Source organism: Podarcis cretensis (assembly GCF_951804945.1).
Source record: "Podarcis cretensis genome assembly, chromosome: 17".
NCBI classification, from domain to species: domain Eukaryota; kingdom Metazoa; phylum Chordata; class Lepidosauria; order Squamata; family Lacertidae; genus Podarcis; species Podarcis cretensis.
The window spans coordinates 7,786,400-7,805,777 of record NC_137187.1 but is presented as its reverse complement, the minus strand read 5'-3'; the positions used below and the strand labels follow the sequence as shown (position 1 = coordinate 7,805,777).

At 45.2% G+C, this 19,378-nt stretch overlaps 1 protein-coding gene across 4 annotated transcripts in view; it reads right to left on the bottom strand.

Annotated features, from left to right (window-relative positions):
* Positions 1–5,737: 5,737 nt before the first annotated feature.
* The window catches only part of TBC1D2 (TBC1 domain family member 2), a 28,180-nt gene continuing 14,539 nt past the window's right edge, over positions 5,738–19,378 (bottom strand). For 3 of the 4 annotated variants that reach the window (XM_079959257.1, XM_079959256.1, XM_079959255.1), the window contains 8 exons: positions 17,738–18,124; positions 16,839–16,949; positions 16,168–16,352; positions 15,148–15,624; positions 13,247–13,367; positions 11,800–11,985; positions 11,463–11,584; positions 5,738–9,365 (listed from right to left, as the gene is read on the bottom strand). In XM_079959257.1, the coding sequence (XP_079815383.1) occupies positions 9,164–9,365; positions 11,463–11,584; positions 11,800–11,985; positions 13,247–13,367; positions 15,148–15,624; positions 16,168–16,352; positions 16,839–16,949; positions 17,738–18,124 (1,791 nt within the window). In that variant the 3' untranslated portion in view covers positions 5,738–9,163. Of the gene's footprint in view, positions 9,366–11,462; positions 11,585–11,799; positions 12,815–13,211; positions 13,368–15,147; positions 15,625–16,167; positions 16,353–16,838; positions 16,950–17,737; positions 18,125–19,378 lie in introns of those variants that run through there. The other variant, XM_079959258.1, reaches the window with a different exon arrangement.

Sequence of the window (19,378 nt, the reverse complement as noted above, 5' to 3'; positions counted from 1 at the left end):
GGCACCAGGGTGCCCTCAAACACTCCTCCCATGCCTACTAAGACCCCCTGCCCCTCCCAATTTTCAGCTGAGTACCCTCTGAGCGTCTGGTATGCTGCAAAGGATTCTGGGTAACACTTTTGCACGTGAGTGCTCCCACCTCATTCTTGTTGTCTGTATGGACTTTTCACTCCCACCTAGTTGCGTGTGAAGGAGGATCAAAGCGTAGGTAAAGGGTAAAGGGACCTCTGACCATTAGGTCCAGTCACGGACGACTCTGGGGTTGTGGCGCTGATCTCACTTTATTGGCCGAGGGAGCCGGCGTACAGCTTCCAGGTCATGTGGCAAGCATGACTAAGCCACTTCTGGTGAACCAGAGCAGCGCACGGGAATGCTGTTTACCTTCCCGCCAGAGCGGTACCTATTTATCTACTTGCACTTGATGCGCTTTTGAACTGCTAGGTTGGCAGGAGCAGGGACCGAGCAACAGGAGCTCGCCCCGTCGCGGGGATTCAAACCACGACCTTCCGATCGGCAAGTCCTAGGCTCTGTGGTTTAACCCACAGTGCCACCCACGTCCCAAAAGCGTAGGTAGCCACCCACAATTTCCAGCCTACCTTGACTCCAGACAGCAGAGCAAAATGATATTGCACAATCCTCATGCATGTTTACTCAGATGCAAGTTCCACAGTTATTACCCTTATCAGAACACTGGTTCATTTAGCTCTACATTGTTTGTATCAATTGGCGTCAACATCTCCCTGCTGGCTTTAATGTATCTGTGTGAGGTTTTCGTTGTAATGTTTGTTTGTTTGGTTGTGAGTTGCTTTGGATTGCCTTGGGGCAGGATAAAGTAACTAACAAATTTGACAAATAATAATCAGCTGAGCCCTTCTCCAAAATCTGGGGGTGCGAAAAGGATTGCTGCTTTTACATGTTAAGGGCCAAGGGTCAACAATTCCTATATGGCCAGGGATGAGCTGATGCTCTGTGATAATCTACTCCAGCATTAAGGATATCTGGGTCTGAGGACCAAAGATGAGCTGAGACATTAACAAAATAAATAAATGTGGTGGCATCCTTTATATCAATAGTCCCTGGGATATATCATCCATTTCTTGCAAGGTTGCTAGTATTTCTTAGCCAAAGGTGCATAGAGTAGCTATGGCAAATATTTGTGACAGGCCAGAGGGTTTGAGATGTAAGCATCTTAAATATGCGGCCTGCCCAAGCCTGGGCCAGTTAATGAACTTACTTCCAATAAAAAGAGCTATAGCAAGTGTTTCACTAGATTTGACGGTCCTATATGATCATTGCAACTGCTAATCTCTTGTGTAGCTATCTACTATGGCAAGGCAGAAGTGGATCACAGATGTTGTGGCTTGGAACGAAATGCATGGCTCTTGATTTTAGAAGCTGCACGGTGTGAAGCTGTGCTCCTCGCTCAGACATCTGGAGGCTTATTTGTTACGTTTTGCTGCACACCTGTCTATCAGCTGCTCCTCCCATCCTTTCTGGCAGCTGGTGCGAAATAGGATAAATGCCTCCATTAATTTTTATAAACAGTATGGAAGGCTAGTGCCTTCATACTTGATTGCGAGGTTCTAACTGGCATTCTGTTTCTATTATGGTTGCTTTGTGGCCAGCAGGGTACTGCTCATTTTCCTAGGCACTATTTCAACTTGTTTTTTTTTAGAAAATGACTGCATTTGCAGGTGGGAACACTAGAGGTTGCTGCAATATTGACCAAGCAGGCAGTCTGGCCCTTCTGCATTGTTTACTTCAGGGGCAGTGGGATCTGCTGGTAGATCTCTAGCTGATTGTAATAGATCAGCAAGGTTGGTTGTTGTTTTTTTAAACTCTCAGTTGTTTTAGCAGTGGGAACAACAAAAATGCCTCCTCCAGCCTTAAATTAGGCGGCTGAAACTAATAAAGATTAGGGTGACCCAGAGTGGACTCTTGTGTAAAAGGACTGATACTGAAAACACATTCCAGCACTCAGAAGCACCTTGCTCTTTAATTCTGGCCATTATGACTTTTGAAACCTGGCTCTTGGGAGTTCTAGCAGGGGCATAGCGGGGCAGGAGGGATGCCAGGGCGATGGCTGCGGGTACCTTTTTCTGGGCAGCACTGGCAGGGCAATGTGAGGAGGACTTAACAGACATGCGCCCTTCAAACCTGTCACCCTCTGTGTTAAGTTGTGGGCGAACATATCAGACGACACAGCGATTCTTCCAAAGCAGCTCTTTATTTGTAAGCTGGAACAGAACTGAACTGAGGAGCTCAGTCAGCCTGCTTATATAGAGCTCCACTAGAATGCAACAGTAATCATTTTCTGTAACTAGTCAATCACTGAACGTCACTTTCGATCCTTCATTTGCATACAAACTATCCAATCACTGAACGTCACTTTCGATCCTTCATTTGCATAACTATCTACAGTATCCCCCTGCTGGCCCAGGGTGAGAACTTCAGTACATAACACACTGCACACCCGTGCATGCCCCAATCGCTGTGAAGGCACACTCTGCTGTTGGGTTCTAGTAAAAAACAGAAGAAAGTAGATCTGGCAAGCAGGAGGTCTGTTCACACCTGGTTTATTACACCTTGAAGGGGGGGAAGCCAGTGATGGGTGCAGAAAAAGTCAATGGGGAATACACTGGTACCTTGGGTTACATATGCTTCAGGTTACAGACGCTCCAGGTTACAGACTCCGCTAACCCAGAAATAGTACCTCGGGTTAAGAACTTTGCTTCAGGATGAGAACAGAAATCGTGCTCTGGCGGTGTGGCGGCAGCAGGAGGCCCCATTAGCTAGTGTGGTGTAGTGGTTAAGAGTGGTAGACTCGTAATCTGGTGAACCGGGTTTGCTTCCCCGCTCCTCCACATGCAGCTGCTGGGTGACCTTGGGCCAGTCACACTTCTCTGAAGTCTCTCAGCCCCACTCACCTCACAGAGTGTTCGTTGTGGGGGAGGAAGGGAAAGGAGAATGTTAGCTGCTTTGAGACTCCTTTGGGTAGTGATGAAGCGGGATATCAAATCCAAACTACTACTACTACTGCTCCTCCTCCTCCTCCTCCTCCTCCTCTTCTTCTTCTAAAGTGGTGCTTCAGGTTAAGAACTGTTTCAGGTTAAGAACAGACCTCCGGAACAAATTAAGTTCTTAACCCGAGGTACCACTGTTATTAAGGATGTGGAGTCCTGAGAGAAATGGAAAAATGAGGGGACCTGGGGACCCCCTGCAGGAAGGCCCCCAAGGGCTCCAGAATTGTGATAAGGAACTTATAGTAGCCTTTTGCTTTAAGAAAATGCTAAGAAAATGCTGCGAAAGCATTTCACTTTAAAACGCACAATACAAAGCACAAAAGCTTTTTGCGGCAAAATGTATCCATGTGGAGGCTATGCTTATGCACAGTAGATGTTGAACTATGGCAGCAAATCAACCGATCTCAATAATTTGCTTATGCTAGAAGCGCAGGCGCACTGAAATGAAATGTAACTAAATAAGTTCTGGCTAACAACACTTTGAATGAGGTCATGAGAATGCATATGACTGGAGGAAATATTGTGATGCTTTGTGTAAGAAAGCCATAAATAATCTGAGCATTTGAGGGATGTTCCAGCCTTTGTGGAGTTATCCTGCTATAACACTTTTCTGCAGTAAATAAACTTTCTGGATTCTTTCTTCAAACCGACTCACAAGTAATTAATGGTACAAGTGAGATAGAAGATTTGCCCTGCAACACCCCCACCATTTTTTCTTCCAAGGGTCTTCACATCTTTCGGAATAATACCTGTGAAGAGCCAAAATGTTGAGAAGGGTGTGCGACTCAACTCTGATAAGCCTCCTGAGCAGCTTAGTGCTGAAACATGTTGTAGCATAATGTCTACACTGGGGTTAAAAACTTTTTTTAAAAAAAGAAAGGAATCTGGGTGTGCTCAGAAGTCTGCAAGTCTGTGGGACATTCCAAATCTCTTAAACATGGTCAACAGATAAGGATCAACAAGAAGCGCTATACCAGACCAGAGACTGAATGCAATCCGGTGAGGGCCAGGCATTGAGAAAAATAGCAGAAATAAAATTTCATGGACTGCAACTTCCGTCCAGTCAGTGCATATGGAGGATACCAGGATGTTGTGTGTATTACAGCTGCAAAAATTGTAGAAGACAGAGCCCTGTGCTTGAGTCACTACTTTGGTGAAAGGTCATCAGCTGCATAAATACGGTTTTGAGTACCTCCTTCAGATTTACTGAGAGCTGAAGGGCGGCTAAATGTCTTAAAACTTCAACACTGGAAGGCAAAGTCTCTCCCCACCTCCTTCCCCAGTTGTACAGTGGGCAGAGGACTCGACTCAACTGGCAGCACATGAGGAGTTGACCTTCCATACAGGGGTGCCCCTAGAGGTTGGTCCCCACCAAGGGTGCAGGCTCAGGGGGGCAGAAAAATTGTACTACTCAACTTGGGCTTGGAGTGGCTAGGAGCCTGCACGCTCCCAAGGGTGGTCCAGGAGGCTGGGCGATGCATGCAGGCTCCTGGAGAGGGAAGAAAGAGGGAGCAGGTGAGAGTTGCAGGAGGAAAAAGGAAGTGAAGGGAAGTGAAGGCTTGAGGCGGGAGTTGGTAATGCAGGTGAGCTGTGCATAAGCAAGCTGCCAGCTAGCTCTGCCGAGGCTCTTTTTATTAGCAGAAGAAGAAGAGGAGTTTGGATTTGATATCCCGCCTTTCACTCCCTTTAAGGAGTCTCAAAGCGGCTAACATTCTCCTTTCCCTTCCTCCCCCACAACAAACACTCTGTGAGGTGAGTGGGGCTGAGAGACTTCAAAGAAGTGTGACTGGCCCAAGGTCACCCAGCAGCTGCATGTGGAGGAGCGGGGAAGCGAACCTGGTTCCCCAGATTACGAAACTACCGCTCTTAACCACTACACCACACTGGCTCAATATGCAAAACCAGTCAGATACATTTTGGACTGTGACCTTTACACATCTTCCAATCCCGAGATCGTGGGGGTGGTACAAAGTTATTTTGGCACCTGTTTCCACCGCGTCACTTCCCCTTGCACAATGTATAACGAAGGAGACAAAGGTCACAGACAGGGCATGGCAGACCACTAAGAGAGCAAAGGTTAGATAGAGGGCATGATGTTCAGACAGCTGTGGCTTGTCTGTGGGTGGAAGTGTGCTCCACACCTGAAGCTCACGCAGTCAAACAGCTGAGGCTTGTCTGCGGGTGGAAGTGTGTTCCACACCTGGTGGTCAAGACAGGCAGACAGATGGACCAATGGAGGAGAAGCAGGGCAGACCCCGATGACCACGAAGGAAGTCATTGGCGGAGCACGAAAGGCGACAAAAGCAAACTTTTAGCGTTTCTAATCCATGGTGTCTCCCAGCTGTGGAGGCACCAATCCAGACCTTGCCAAGGGCGCAAGGGAGCCTAGGTACATCTCTGCTTCCATAAACACAAGAAAGATGGGCAACTGTCTGAAATCTGGTCTCTTTATACAGATCTGTTTGCTTAAATGTCTCAGATACAAATACTTTTCGATAGTCAGCTCGCACATTCAGCTACCAGTCACCAAGTGGTGCACAATCACACACACATCCCAGCTCTCTTTGCAGACAATATCCTAATATCACCGATGGCAGAGTGGAAAGCAGAAAAAGAAACAGAGAATTGTTTTACTTTCTTGTTTGTTATGATTTAAAAAACAATAAAAATTATGCAGAAAAAAAAAAGAAAAGAAACAGAGAATGCAGATCCCCTCTTGCTCAATGATCTCCATTTATTTCTCCCCTGTGGAGCTTACATGAAGCAGCATGTACGTGACAGTGCAGATAAGAACGACCAATATATATTCTTCACCAGTAACATAAAAGGTAGAGGCCACAGAAGCTGTTGTTCGAGGAGCAGTACAAGTTAGCAGCCAATTCAGTGCAAAGGAAAAGTGCTTCCAGGAATATTATAGTAGTAAGGCAAAGATTACTCGTTTTAAGACAGATGTAAAGCTACTCTTTAGCTAGCACCTTTGGCAACAACCCTGGATGTTTTCGTACAGGTAGCAAAAGCTTTCCTGCGCCTCCTTTTTTAAAAACATGTTACATAATGCTGTCAAAACACACTGGAAATCCAGTTGATATAAAGGTTAACCTGAGAGGATGAGAGAAACATGAGACTAGCTTTCTGGTGAAGTCCAGTCCTCAGTTGACAGTTAAAAAGATGTTAAAAGCAGGGAAAGGCTTTAGTTGAAGACCTTGCACACCTGCTGTCTGCCTGAGCATGCAGTGTTGGGTTATGGTCTGCTTTGGGTCTGCAGGGTTGGCTGACCTGGGATTCAGAGGCTGAAATCAGCCCTCTGGGTCTCTGTCTGACCCTCAGGAATCACCCCAGGCCTCAGCACCCCTGTTGTGTACCCTCTAGTGTTTTCACCTGGCTAAAATGTGTCCCTGAACTCTGATAATGCTTCTTGCTTACCTGGATAAGAGAGGATGAGCAAGTGTGTGCTGAAGGAATCTCTTCTGTGCAAAGTTTAAATTAACACTAGTTGCTCCACCCATTTTTATCACGGGCATGCGGCCCCTGAAAGGTTGCCTCGCAAGTCAATGTGGCCCTCTAGCAGGAACAGTTTTCCCAACCCCTTGTATAAAGAATTCCTTGAGGCTAGGAGCTCTAGCACTGGCCTAAAATGCAACCTTGCTCTAATTCAGCTTTTATATTATTATTATTATTTATTATTATTATTATTAAAATGTGTATACTGCCCTTTATCCATAGATCTCAGGGCAGTTCACAACATAAAATTACAATATAAAAAACACAAAACACAAAATAAAAACAGGAACAAAAACAAACCAATACTCACACCTCCCACAGCACATTTAAAAGGTGTCAGTCAACCCAAAGCCTGGCTGAAGAGGAATGTTTTTGCCTGGGGTATAATGAAGGCGCCAAGCAAACCACCCTGGGGAGAGCCACTGCAGAGAAGGCCCCGTTCTCATGTTGCCAGCCTCCAGACCTCTCATGGAGAGGGCACGTGAAGAAGGGCCTCAGATGATGATCTCAGGGTCCAGGTAGGTTCATGTGTTGAGATGTGGTCCTTGAAACTTGGTTTCAACTCGCAACCTGCCAATTTGGAACTGCATATGACCAGCTTCCCAGCACAGACTGGCAGGATTGACTGGGAAATGCACTAGATAAAAGCTATTCGTGAACCCTGGATCTTTCAGGAGGCCTAGTCCCCCATGAAACACTGGGAATTGACATGGAATCCCATTTGGAGTCAAAGGAAACACATAAACAATAAATACATAAAGTCAGTGCATTCAAAATGGCGCAGGGGAAGAGTAAATATGTGCAAAATGAATTTGAAAGGAAAAAGTAAATGAGGGACATAACCAGGGCATTTTTCCCCCAGCCAAAAGTCACTGGAACTCAGTTCCGGCACTTCCCAGGTGGGCACTATTGCCATTCTAAGAGAATGAGGAAGGTGTTCAAACATTTAAAACACATTCTCTCCAAAGAATCCTAGGAACTGTAGTTTGTCAAGGGCCCTATAAATTTTAGCTCGGTGAGAGGTAAACTACAATTTCCAGGATTCTTTTTGTGGGGGGCGGGGGCTGCTTTAAATGTATGCTTTGTACACGGCCTTGAACTGGACAGCCCTCATAATGATGACACTTTCAAGCAGAGGACTGCCCTCTGAATACCCTTCAAAAACCGCTGTGAAGCTGGACACACATGGGCACCCTAGCACAACCAGTCCCAATAGCACGGGGGGGGGGGGGGGGATGAATAGCAGATGGACCTGCCCCATCTATCAAAATAGTTAGAATCCTGAGACCAGCAAGATGATTTTTGCAATATGTCAAGAGAATGCCCTTCGCTGGGATGCTTAATCTACCTTTTAAGAGGTAAAGGTAAAGGGACCCCTGACCATTAGGTCCAGTCGTGACCGACTCTGGGGTTGCGGCGCTCATCTCGCTTTATTGGCCGAGGGAGCCGGCGTATAGCTTCTGGGTCCTGTGGCCAGCATGACTAAGCCACTTCTGGCGAACCAGAGCAGTGCATGGAAATGCCTTTTACCTTCCCGCCGGAGCAGTACCTATTGATCTACTTGCACTTTGACATGCTTTTGAACTGCTAGGTTGGCAGGAGCAGGGACCGAGCAACGGGAGCTCACCCCGTCACGGGGATTCAAACCGCCGACCTTCCAATCGGCAAGTCCTAGGCTCTGTGGTTTAACCCACAGTGCCACACGTGTCCCTGTAATCTACCTTTTACTAGCCTGTAAAGAAATAGTCTGTACACACTCAAGTTTCACTGTTGCTTCAACACAAGGAATTCCACTTCTTGGCATTTTTTTGCCGGTATGGCACTCCTACATAGTTTTATTTTAAACTGATTTCTACTGGTGAGCACCTAATGTAGAGCCACACTAAGTACATGCAATTGGGGGTGGGGGTGGAGAGAAGATTTGAAATATCCGAAAACTCATGGACAGGGTGCTAAGCAAACATGAGAATATCCCCTCTAAGCAGGCGGATCAGGAATCCTGTCCAGCAAGTGATTTTTGGTAGTTTCTGTGTACGTGCATATATGTACCACATCGCCAATTCTTTACAAATCCAGAAAAGCAGAAGGAAAAGAATTTCACATAGAGTTTAGGGTGTGAAATGTATACGGAAATCAACTCCAAATCCACTGATTAGCACATCCAGTCAGGGACATTTATCTGAGTGTGTGTATGTATGCACAGGCCCATGGCTGGTCCTCATGAGGAGACCACAAGATATTAAGTGCTGGTACTTCTTAGCCTGTTGTCTCAGGTATTTAATTCATATCTGTAAGTATAGAAAGCACATAGGCCCAGAGTGATGGATTGTGGGTTGAGGAATGGGGACAGACGTCTAAATTGAGATCTACAATACCTGATGTTATCCAAAAAGGGAAGCAGACTGTAGAGATTTTCTGGTGCGGTGACTTCTTGGAAATATTGTACACTACACACTATGTCAAGAAAAGGCCTTAGTGAGAAACAAGGCTTCCAAAGTACATGATTTTTTTCCAATTCACTTGAAGACAATCCAGTGCATCTTTGCTCATTGCTCATGGGTAGCTAGTGTTAACACTTTTTTGTTTTCAAAGTAGGGAAAATTTATGTCTGAAGGCCAGATGTGAGGAGGAAACTGGAGTTACATATCTTCTTCATCCTCACTCACGGCTCCATTCGAGTTTCTGGCAGCATGTTCTGCCTGTTCCTTCATGTACTCGACTTTTATCTGCTCCAGTTCTCTCATCTCAGACTCCAGTTTTAACCTGTACACTCGGCGCCGATTTTGTAAAACTTTCATGGGAAATGGGTTCATGTCACTGAAGGCGATGTTCATCAGCTTCCTGGAAGAAGGCAAGCATATGAGCCATAATTTTAAGAGGTAGCTTGGACTAAGTAGACATTGAAGAGAGACTTGTGGAAATTCTACATGCTCTTTTGGCTTCCCTCACAAAAATGCGACAGGATTTCTGAAAGAGGTTTGTCTTCCAGAGACAGAAAGTATCACCCAGGGATCAAAGCTCTGGGTCTTCTCAGCACCAGACCCTCATATTTCAGGCCACATAAGATTAGAAACACCCTTAGATGCAGCTCTGTGTCAGACCAATTTACTGGTTCTCTGCAACACTGTTCTAAAACAGTATTTCAAAATTTACTACTGGTATTTTCCACAATTCTTTTTCTGCTAAGGAAGGAACCTCTCTTCAATACAGAAGATTCTGGGGAATGTTTTAGGGTGAGCACAAGGCCAAGTCTACTGGACTAAATTACAGGGCTGCCCCAAGTAATTTTGCTGTCTGAAGTCATGGGCAAAATGTTGCTCCATTTATGTACTGGATTTGGAGTGGATTCTTAAACACTGGCAATGGGACAGCATCCTCCACTGCTCCTAAGGCTCATTTAGAGGAACAAGGCAGGCTATGGGCAGTGCCGGATTTATGTATAAGCTAAACAAGCTATAGCTTAGGGCTCCACTCTCTTGGGGGCCCCCGAAAAAAAAAAATAAAGGAAAAAAACTGGATGTACATTTCCAAAATATAAGATAAAAAACAAATAAAATAAAGCCTACATACAGCAACAGTGTTTTGTGTTGTGTAGGCTCCTATGATGTAAGTAATGGGCCCCGCCTGCGAGCCCTCTCCCCTAAACTATCACATATAAAGGGCCCCATCACCTTCAGTAGCTTAGGGCCTCATCAAACCTAAATCCAGCCATGGGGTTCACACAGCTCTGTTTTCTAGTACTTCACAGCTGCCCTGACCCCCCAGAAACTTCAGCTTGAGGTATCAGCCTTATTATGCCTAATGGTAGGGCCGGGCCGGTCTGCCACCTTCTGTGAAATGAGAATACAGTCTAGAACACACCCAATACTACCCAGAGGCTAAGCACTACAGGGGGCAAATGAGTTTTAGCAGGACATCTGTCCTTCAGGAAAACTGGTCAACCATTACTGATCTGCTCATTAAACACTCCTGATAAGCTTTCCGAAGAACCCCGGGATTTCCTGGAATAAAGGATTATTATATACAATAACATGGACCTATGTTTTAGATGTGCAGGGTATATTTGCCGGTGATCAATGAAACTATCAAATACATAGGCACACACGTTCAAGGAGAGGCAGGATTCACCTCAGAGCCCAAGGATATATATAAGCGGGTATGCTTTTAAAGGAGTATTGTTTCAGTGTTGCCTCAGGCATTATTTTCACACACCGCATCATGTGGAAGCCACTTCCCTGTGGTGCTGCCCCACACAACTGGAGTGTGAACGTCAGTATGAGGGAAATGGCTCCAGCATGTCTCTGTGTGTGAGAGAAAAGGGTTTCACTTTAGCCCTAATCTAGCTGTACTTGGCTTGGTTCCTAGCTTCTGATTTGCCTCAGATAAACATGGTGTCAATGCTATTCATCATCATCGTCAACAACAACAACAACAACAACTTTATTGCACTAGCCAAAGGCCATGGCATCATTCACAAAGGAAACAAAAAGAAAGACAACAATAACCATAAAAACATCAGGGACTGCGAATACAATGAGCCACGGTCACATCTCCTAGAAATTATTTGTTGTATATGCTATAATAGCAGGGGGTTCTCAGATAGAATGTGCCAGCTTAAATGTCCGAATCACCTTTGCAATTGACCGCTATTTTATCTAGTTCTTTTCTCCTGATCTTCTTAGCTGCCAACGCATATAGTGCTACTTTATAAGTTACAAAGTCATGAGTATCACTCAGCAGCCATTTCACCCTTTCCGCCCTGTTCGAGTGTGTTCCATTTGTAAGAAGGAGTTTTATAAATCAGTCTCTTGCTATTGCTTATTCCTGATCTGTGCCTGCCTCAATCCCAGTTTTTGAATTTTTCCAGTTCTCTGAATGACAAACTATCACCTGACAACCACAGTCCCCATCCGAAACACTTCCTGACATCATCCTTACCTGCCATCACAGATGGTTTTGGTAAAAAAACGCATGTACTGGTAAATCTCCAGGCTGTCCTGGATCCTCAGTATCGCTTCTTCATTGTATTTAAATATTGCCAGAGCGTAACGGAATATCACCTAGGACAAAGAAAAACATGGCTGACGGGGATGTCATAGGAGGGATGGAGTCAGAGCCACACAGATGATAAAGGTAACATCACTGAGGCAGGAAGGTACAGGTTCAATAGATACATCGGAAGCCTGTCCTAAATGCCCGGTTGCTAAAACATCTCTGCGGAGACTGATATATGAAGTGAGAATGTAGGAGGGATAGGAGGCAGGGATACTCTTACCTTAGTACCTTCATAGAGAAAGGCATCCCATACCCTGAAGAGGATATCGCTAACAAGACTGTCTACAAATACAACCAAGAACCAATTGAAGGTCACCAGGCCCAAGTCGATTCGGTGCTGCTCCAGATGAGCTGCCAGCCTGGGAAGCTTCTCTGACAAGAAATCTTTAAAGACTCTTTGATCCACCTGGATTCAACAAAACATCAATTAGAACCAATAACCATATCTGAAAGGATGCTTTATCAGCACCTTCTCAGAGTCCTCCAAGATCCGCAGGGGTTAATTGTACTCGTAAACACCTGACCGATCTAACAAAATCAAAACTTTCGACTTGAGGCACAGTACACACACAAGGTATGGTTATACTTTCTGCAGTGGAGGCAGAACCAAGAGAACGAGCACAAAATCTGCTTCCAAAGCTTCCCCACTCTGATATTGTGGTTACAAAATGATTTGTGTGTGTGTGTGTGTGTGTGTGTGTGTGTGGCCCTCCAAACCCCGCTCCCTTTGGTCATTTTTTCTTAAGTGTGTGTGTGTATGTGTGTGTGTGTGTGTGTGTGTGTGTGTTACTGACTCTCCCATAGGTTCCTTCTGTGATACCAAAAGGGTTTTTTTGCACTCCCCCCTAAAAAAAAAAAACCTTTAAAAAACAGGATCCCATGGTACTGATGATCGCATTGGTATGAGCTACAATTGAATGGTTTGTGTGTAACTTTATGCCAAACTAGTTTGGCTTTGCATCATGTCCAAATTAGGCCACAGTGAAGGAGGAATTAATTAGTTTTAAGGACAATTTGATTCTTGACATGCAAACCACTGGATTAGGTGTGAAGTTCCATTATTTTGTTAAGTAATCAACTGCCTAGTTTAACATGAATCGCAGAACGATGTAAGCCAGGCCTGTGCCAACACCTATGTGAAGTGTGTTGGAATTTTTCCTCTAGAAGCACCACTTCCATCATAAGGATATGCAATCCTTTTTAAACAACCCGTTTTTCTTTCACCCATGACTATCCTATTGTATGCAGCGGCGTAGCGTGGGTTGTCAGCACCCAGGGCAAGGCAAGTAATTTGCGCCCCCTAACCCGGGGCAAGGCAAGTAATTTGCGCCCCTAACCCCTAACCTGCCGCCGCTGCCAGCTTCTTCTTGCTGCTGCCTGGGTGGTGTTCTCTCCTGCGCTCAGCGCTGCGCTGGGCGGCCGCTGCACTGTCCCTCCCCCAGATAGTCCCTCCCTCGCTCTCTCTCCGCTCCGCACAGTGGACGGCGACCCGGCAGCTCAGATCGGATTTGCACAGCCAGCACGGTGAGAGAGAGTGAGTGAGCCAGGTATGGGCAGAGAGCTGCGAGTGCGCCCCCCAAAATGTTGCGCCCGGTGTGGCTGGCACCCCCTGCACCCCCCACGCTACGCCACTGATTGTATGGCTTGGTGGGGAGTCCCAGACTTACTTGTGAGCCTATTAGTGTGTTGCTATAATAATCTGGAGGCATTAGGTTTTCAGTGATATGAACTAGACACCAGAAAGCGATTTCCTCTTCCTCTAGAACCAGTAGTGCAATGGCTGCCAATCTGGGATGAATAAAGAGACATCACTGTTAAGGAAAGCAGGCAACAATGGCAGGCAGGTCTTACAGCTACGGTCCTTCAAGCTGGAAAATTCCCACAAGAGGAAAATGGCAAAGAAGCAGGAAGTTTCTTCTGAAACTTAACACTACATGTGGTAAATAGGCAGCCCACTTGTTAATGGAACTATAAAACAGGTGCCATAGTAGCTGCCACTTCTTACTATGGTGCCCTGGCGGTTCATAGAATCATAGAATCATAGAGTTGGAAGAGACCACAAGGGCCATCGAGTCCAACCCCCTGCCAAGCAGGAAACACCATCAGAGCACTCCTGACATATGGTTGTCAAGCCTCTGCTTAAAGACCTCCGAAGGAGGAGACTCCACCACACTCCTTGGCAGCAAATTCCACTGTCGAACAGCTCTTACTGTCAGAAAGTTCTTCCTAATGTTTAGGTGGAATCTTCTTTCTTGTAGTTTGGAACCATTGCTCCGTGTCCGCTTCTCTGGAGCAGCAGAAAACAACCTTTCTCCCTCCTCTATGGTTCTTTCTATGGTGTCTTGCAAAAGGTCTCAGTTAATATTCCTTCAAAAAGCTACAGCACACAAGAGACTATCTGATCTTCCTGGTCAGTTTCTGTTTGCACTGGCTTTTCCTGCACTGAACACAACACTCTTAAACATGCTGCATGCACATATTTCACTGGTAGCCAAGATTGGAAACACACCTGTTCTGAACAGAGAGATACTAATAGCTTCTCTCGACAAGTGAGGGCAGAGTAAGCTGAGGTGAGTGCCTTTCCCCCATTGACTGTGGGTAGTTGGCGGGGCAGCGTGGTGGCAGCAGTGCCCACATCATTTCTGTCTCAGTCTCTCTTTCAGATGCAGCAGCCATTTTGCATTATGCCACACGCTCCAAGGCAGCCATTTTCTCACTGGTGACCATGATACTCTCTCAACATTCCCAATATGACCATGGCCCCTGGGCCCAAAAAAAGGTTGGCAACCTTTGAGTAAGAGCAGCTCATCTTTTCAGCAGCACAAGTGCAAACAGGCACAAGAAAACATTTGGCTGTTTGAATGGTTTCATGTACGCCTATAGCTTTGTCACAACACAGCAGTTCCAGCTGGAGTCATTGTCAAATACATCTCATGACTAATTTTTCACATTATACTTAGATTGGATAGGGAAGTTTTTAATGTTTGGTGTTTTAGTGTGTTTTTAATATTGTGTTGGGAGCTATCCAGAGTGGCTGGGACAATCTGGTCAGATGCGGGTGTTAGTGGGTTGTTTTTATTTTGATACTATATATTTTGGTTTTTATGTTGATCTTGTTCTATGGAATACCCTGAGACCTCCGGGTATAGGGCGGTATACAAATTCAATTAAATAACAACAACAACAACAACAACAACAACAACAACAACAACAACAACACTACAGTGGTATCTTGGTTCTCGAATTTAATCTGTTCTGGGAATCCATTCGACTCCTGAAACGGTTCAAAAACCAAGGCGTGGCTTCCAATTGGCTGCAGAAGCTTCCTGCACTCAATTGGAAGCCACGTTGGACGTTTGGCATCCAAAAAACGTTCGCAAACCGGAACACTCACTTCTGGGTTTGCGGCATTCAGAGCCGATTTTTTCGGGAGCCACACCATTTGAGTAACAAGGTACCACTGTAAATTATTATTATACCACCACTGTAAATTATTATTTTTACTGACCCTAATATTTGTTGCAAACATAGAGTTTAAAAAGGTGGGCAATGAGCTAGCACCCTTTACCTGTTCAGTCCCTGGCAATAGCCAATGGTGGGATTTTGCAGAGAGAATGCAAGCAAAATCCTTCGGAGTTTGGGAAGAAGCTGGGAAGCGGGTGAATTGAAGTGCCTGTTGTTGGTGAGCGTGCGAGGCAGATCCAGTTCAATCTGTCGGGAAGCTGGGTGCTCAGCAGCCTCACACTTCTTGAGCAAGTTTTGGTAATGGCCAGGAGAGCGAACGTGCTGCACCCGCCTGCTCACAATCCATCTCCACACTCGTTGGCGGTGGTCTACTGGGATGCCACAGCGCAGCAAGCTCTTTAGCTCTGAGGAGGGTGTTAGTTCCCCAAGATTATTCCACCGGTCAGAGAGAGTTTTCTCCATGGCATCCTGGTTCAGGAGATTACTGGATTTGATCTCCAGAGCCTGGATTTTTGCCAGAAGCTTCCAGTCTGCAGCTTCGTACTCAGGAATTGTCATAAACCCATAGTCATCATACTGGCTGAACGGTCAAAAGAGAAGAATATGGGGAAAACATCAAGTTCTAGAGCTGTCAAATTAATTAAAGAAAAGTTTGTAAACTTTCTGCTAACGATTATTATCATTATTTTAAAAAATGTATCTTGCCAAAGATCTTAATGTAGGTGCCTTTTTGACAATAAAAAGTAAGATAATGTACAGTTTAAGGATAATATAAAATGCTACCACTGACTGTTTGAAGGAAAAACCAGCTCATATTTTCTTTTGCCTTTCCCTACTACAGTAACACACCAAAATCAAAGGTAACCTCATAATGTAAGCGAGTCTACCCTCACCTCGCAGCCCCACAAGTGAAAATGTGCCTTTGTGGATTAAAAATAGGATTATCAAATAAAGCTTTAGCTGATAATCTGCCAATGACAGCTCACGGACAGTAAGAATATAAGGATTGTCTGATGAATCAGACCAATCTAGACCAGCATCATATTCCAGAAACAGCGAGCCTGGTGAAAATAAAAGAGCGCTGCATCTATTTTAAACACACACACACACACACAGCCATTACTTGATTGGGCTCAGATGTACAGGGATCACGGCTTCCTCCTTCACACCCCACTGAAGTGCTTCCTGGATAAGGCCCTTCAGCATTTCCACATGTTCACTGGCAAAGTCCGGTAGGCCTTGCAGCTTCCGCAGAATCATCAGGTACTTGCTCTCAATCTGGCAGTTGTGGGCTTGCAGACGGGCACACTGGAATTTAAAAAAGTGAAAAAGTGTTGCAGTCAGAATATGACCATGGCTTCCTGTTGTCATGTTATGCTCACCATCGCCTCAGATGTAGCCACAAGCAACCTAAGGTCAGACAGCTGAGGTCGGCTCCTAGAAAGCTGGAGAGCATCACAGGCAAACACACAGAGAACCAACACAAAGATCCACACCTCACATTCAACACACATTTGATGCACCTTGACTCCCCTCTCACCCCCAAATTCTGGGAATTCTCAGAGTGGTTTAAGAGCCAATCCCTCTTCCCAGGGAACTCTGGGAATCGTAGCTCTGCGAAGGGAGAGGAATAGGGGTCTCCTAAAAATTATCAGCACTTTCAACAAACTACAGTTCTTTGGGCGAAAGCTACAGATGTTTTAAAGTAGTATAATACTGTTATACAGTAGATGTATAGTGCAGATGGGGCCTAAAGCACAAACACTGGACTTTTTAAAAGACTTTGCTTTTTACCTTCATCAGTAGGGTCTTCTCTTTCTGCGCTACCGTGCTCCAGATTTTAGTAACCTGGTGGATTTCGCAGTTCAGAAATTGGTTCTGAATCTTGTACGCTTCTAAGTCATCCTGGCAAAAAGACAAGGTACAACACGTAGAAATAACCTGTCGGCACAACTGTAATTTGTACACCCAAGAAATTTGTTGGGTTTATGAATGGGCAAATGGTGTCTGACAGAAAGATGGGGGCAAGCTGTGTTGTTGTTGGACTCTTTCCATGGCTACTCAAACAGGCCAAGGGAAAAAGCAACAAAAAGTCCTATTTTGTAGACAGATAGAAAACATTACATTCACAGAGATAACCAGAACACTGTCTTCTAAGTGTAGTCATCTCCAACCTGGTGCACTCCAGATGTTGAGGGCTCCTTTGGGATGAAGGAGCACAGTGATTTTTTTTTTTTTTAAAGGAGACTGAATCCTCTGCTCAATATCATATTCCGAGCTGTTTCTTAAAGGAGCTGCTATGGTATCGTGGTGCACACAGACTTGCCACAAAAATAAAACAGAGGTATAGAATGATGGGATAACATATCACCAAGGTGCAACTGTGGAAGGAGTGAGGTCATAATCGTCACCTCCTCCTGTACCCAGGCCAAAGCATGTTGCCACCAGAGATGGTGCCCCCTCCCAGTGACGGAAGCTGACGAGACTAGCAGTTAATTTTTCCTTCAACACCAGGGATTGTACCTGAATCATCAGGACAGATAAGGGGCCCCAGGACAGCTTGTGTAGCAACAGACAAGGGATAGGGGACTAAAGAGGCATTTACTGTTGTGCCATCCCCAACACATTTGCTCCCCAAGGCTCTGCCCAATGGTAGGGCCGGCCCTGCCATTGCACCATTTGCCTCAGAGTACCTTCAGATGTTCGATCTCTTCCTGCTGCTTGCACAAGGTCTCCATGGGGATGGCGTCTGCCTCCCCAACAAAGTCAGGCATGTCTCTGGCGAGTTGCTCCGTCAGCTTCAGGATGACTTGTTGCTTGGCCTGGTTTTTGTCCATCAGGAGCTGCACGTGGGCCTTCAGCTCCCCGATGTGCTCGTCCTTCAAGGCCAGGCCCTGCTCCAGCTCCTTCTTCTCCATCTCCAGCACTTCAACCTGTTTATTCAGCTCGGCAATCTGCCTCACTTTGTGCCTCACCAGTTCCAGCCTATCCTCCTCCTTTGCTGTGACCAGGTACCTGCAGGACTCTCGCTTCTCTTGCTGGGCTGCCTCCAGGGCTTTGTGGAGAAGCTTAACCAGTTCCTGTAAAAGTAAACATGGGGGGGGGGGACTGTTAAGTTGTGGGCGAACATATCAGACGACAGAGCGATTCTTCCAAAGCAGCTCTTTATTTGTAAGCTGGAACAGAACTGAGCTGAGGAGCTCAGTCAGCCTGCTTATATAGAGCTCCACTAGAATGCAACAGTAACCATTTTCTGAAACTAGCCAATCACTGAACGTCACTTTTGATCCTTCATTTGCATAACTATCTACAGTATCCCCCTGCTGGCCCAGGGTGAGAACTTCGGTACATAACAGGGACCATTAATTTTCTAAAGGCAGCTTTATAAGTCATACTCTGAACAACTTGGAGGAAGCGCAGGATTCCAAAGTGATCAAACATACGTTTCTGTATCTGGAAAGGAACAAAGAATGATGCATTTCTATCATATGAGGATGAACTCATTTTCCATTCCAACTATAATTAGTGAGGACAATAAGCCACAATGATTCTTCAAATACAGTTCTGGAGGAAATTCCCAAGATTCAGAGAGTTGATGCTGTGCCGATATTCTAGAAGCACAAATGAGGCGTTAACTACAGGCTAGTTAAATTTACATTGATCCTGCAACAAAATGATAAAAATCATAATCTTCCAATTAAGACGTTGAATAATTTACCAGTTAAAATGAAATGTATAAGAAAAGTGTTTTATTAGGTTTTTTTTAAAAAAAAAAAAACCTTCAGCTGCATAAGCATGTTTAAATTGGCAAGACTTAGATACCAAATATGGCCGCCACCAGTCTTCCATAAAACAATCAGATTTTTGTTCCTCCGAGAATTCAACTTATTTTAGAAACCTCACCATGAAAAAAACCTAAGAGCACCGTTAGAGAATCAGCTTGTATTTCATAATAGCTTAGATGTTCTAACTTCAGTTTTCCTCCAGAATATCAGGAACAACATTGTCCTTCAGCAGTTGCACAGGAAATGCAGTTTTCAGCGGGGAGTCTGTATCATAGGCTGATGCAATCACTCAGTCTGTGACCCACTGTTAGGCTTGTGTAGCATGGTGCCTCTGTGATTTACTAGAGATAAATCGGTTCTTCAAACTATACTGGCAGTATCCCTCTTAGGTGTAACTCTGAACCGCTCTCCAGTACCTGGGCACAACCACACAAGTATTCCAACCATTTTCCAACCTTGGTTCCACAACCATCCCTCTACCACAACCTAGTAAAGAGGAAACACACTATAGTTCTAGAATGACCCTTCTACCAGAGCCCAGAAAAAAAG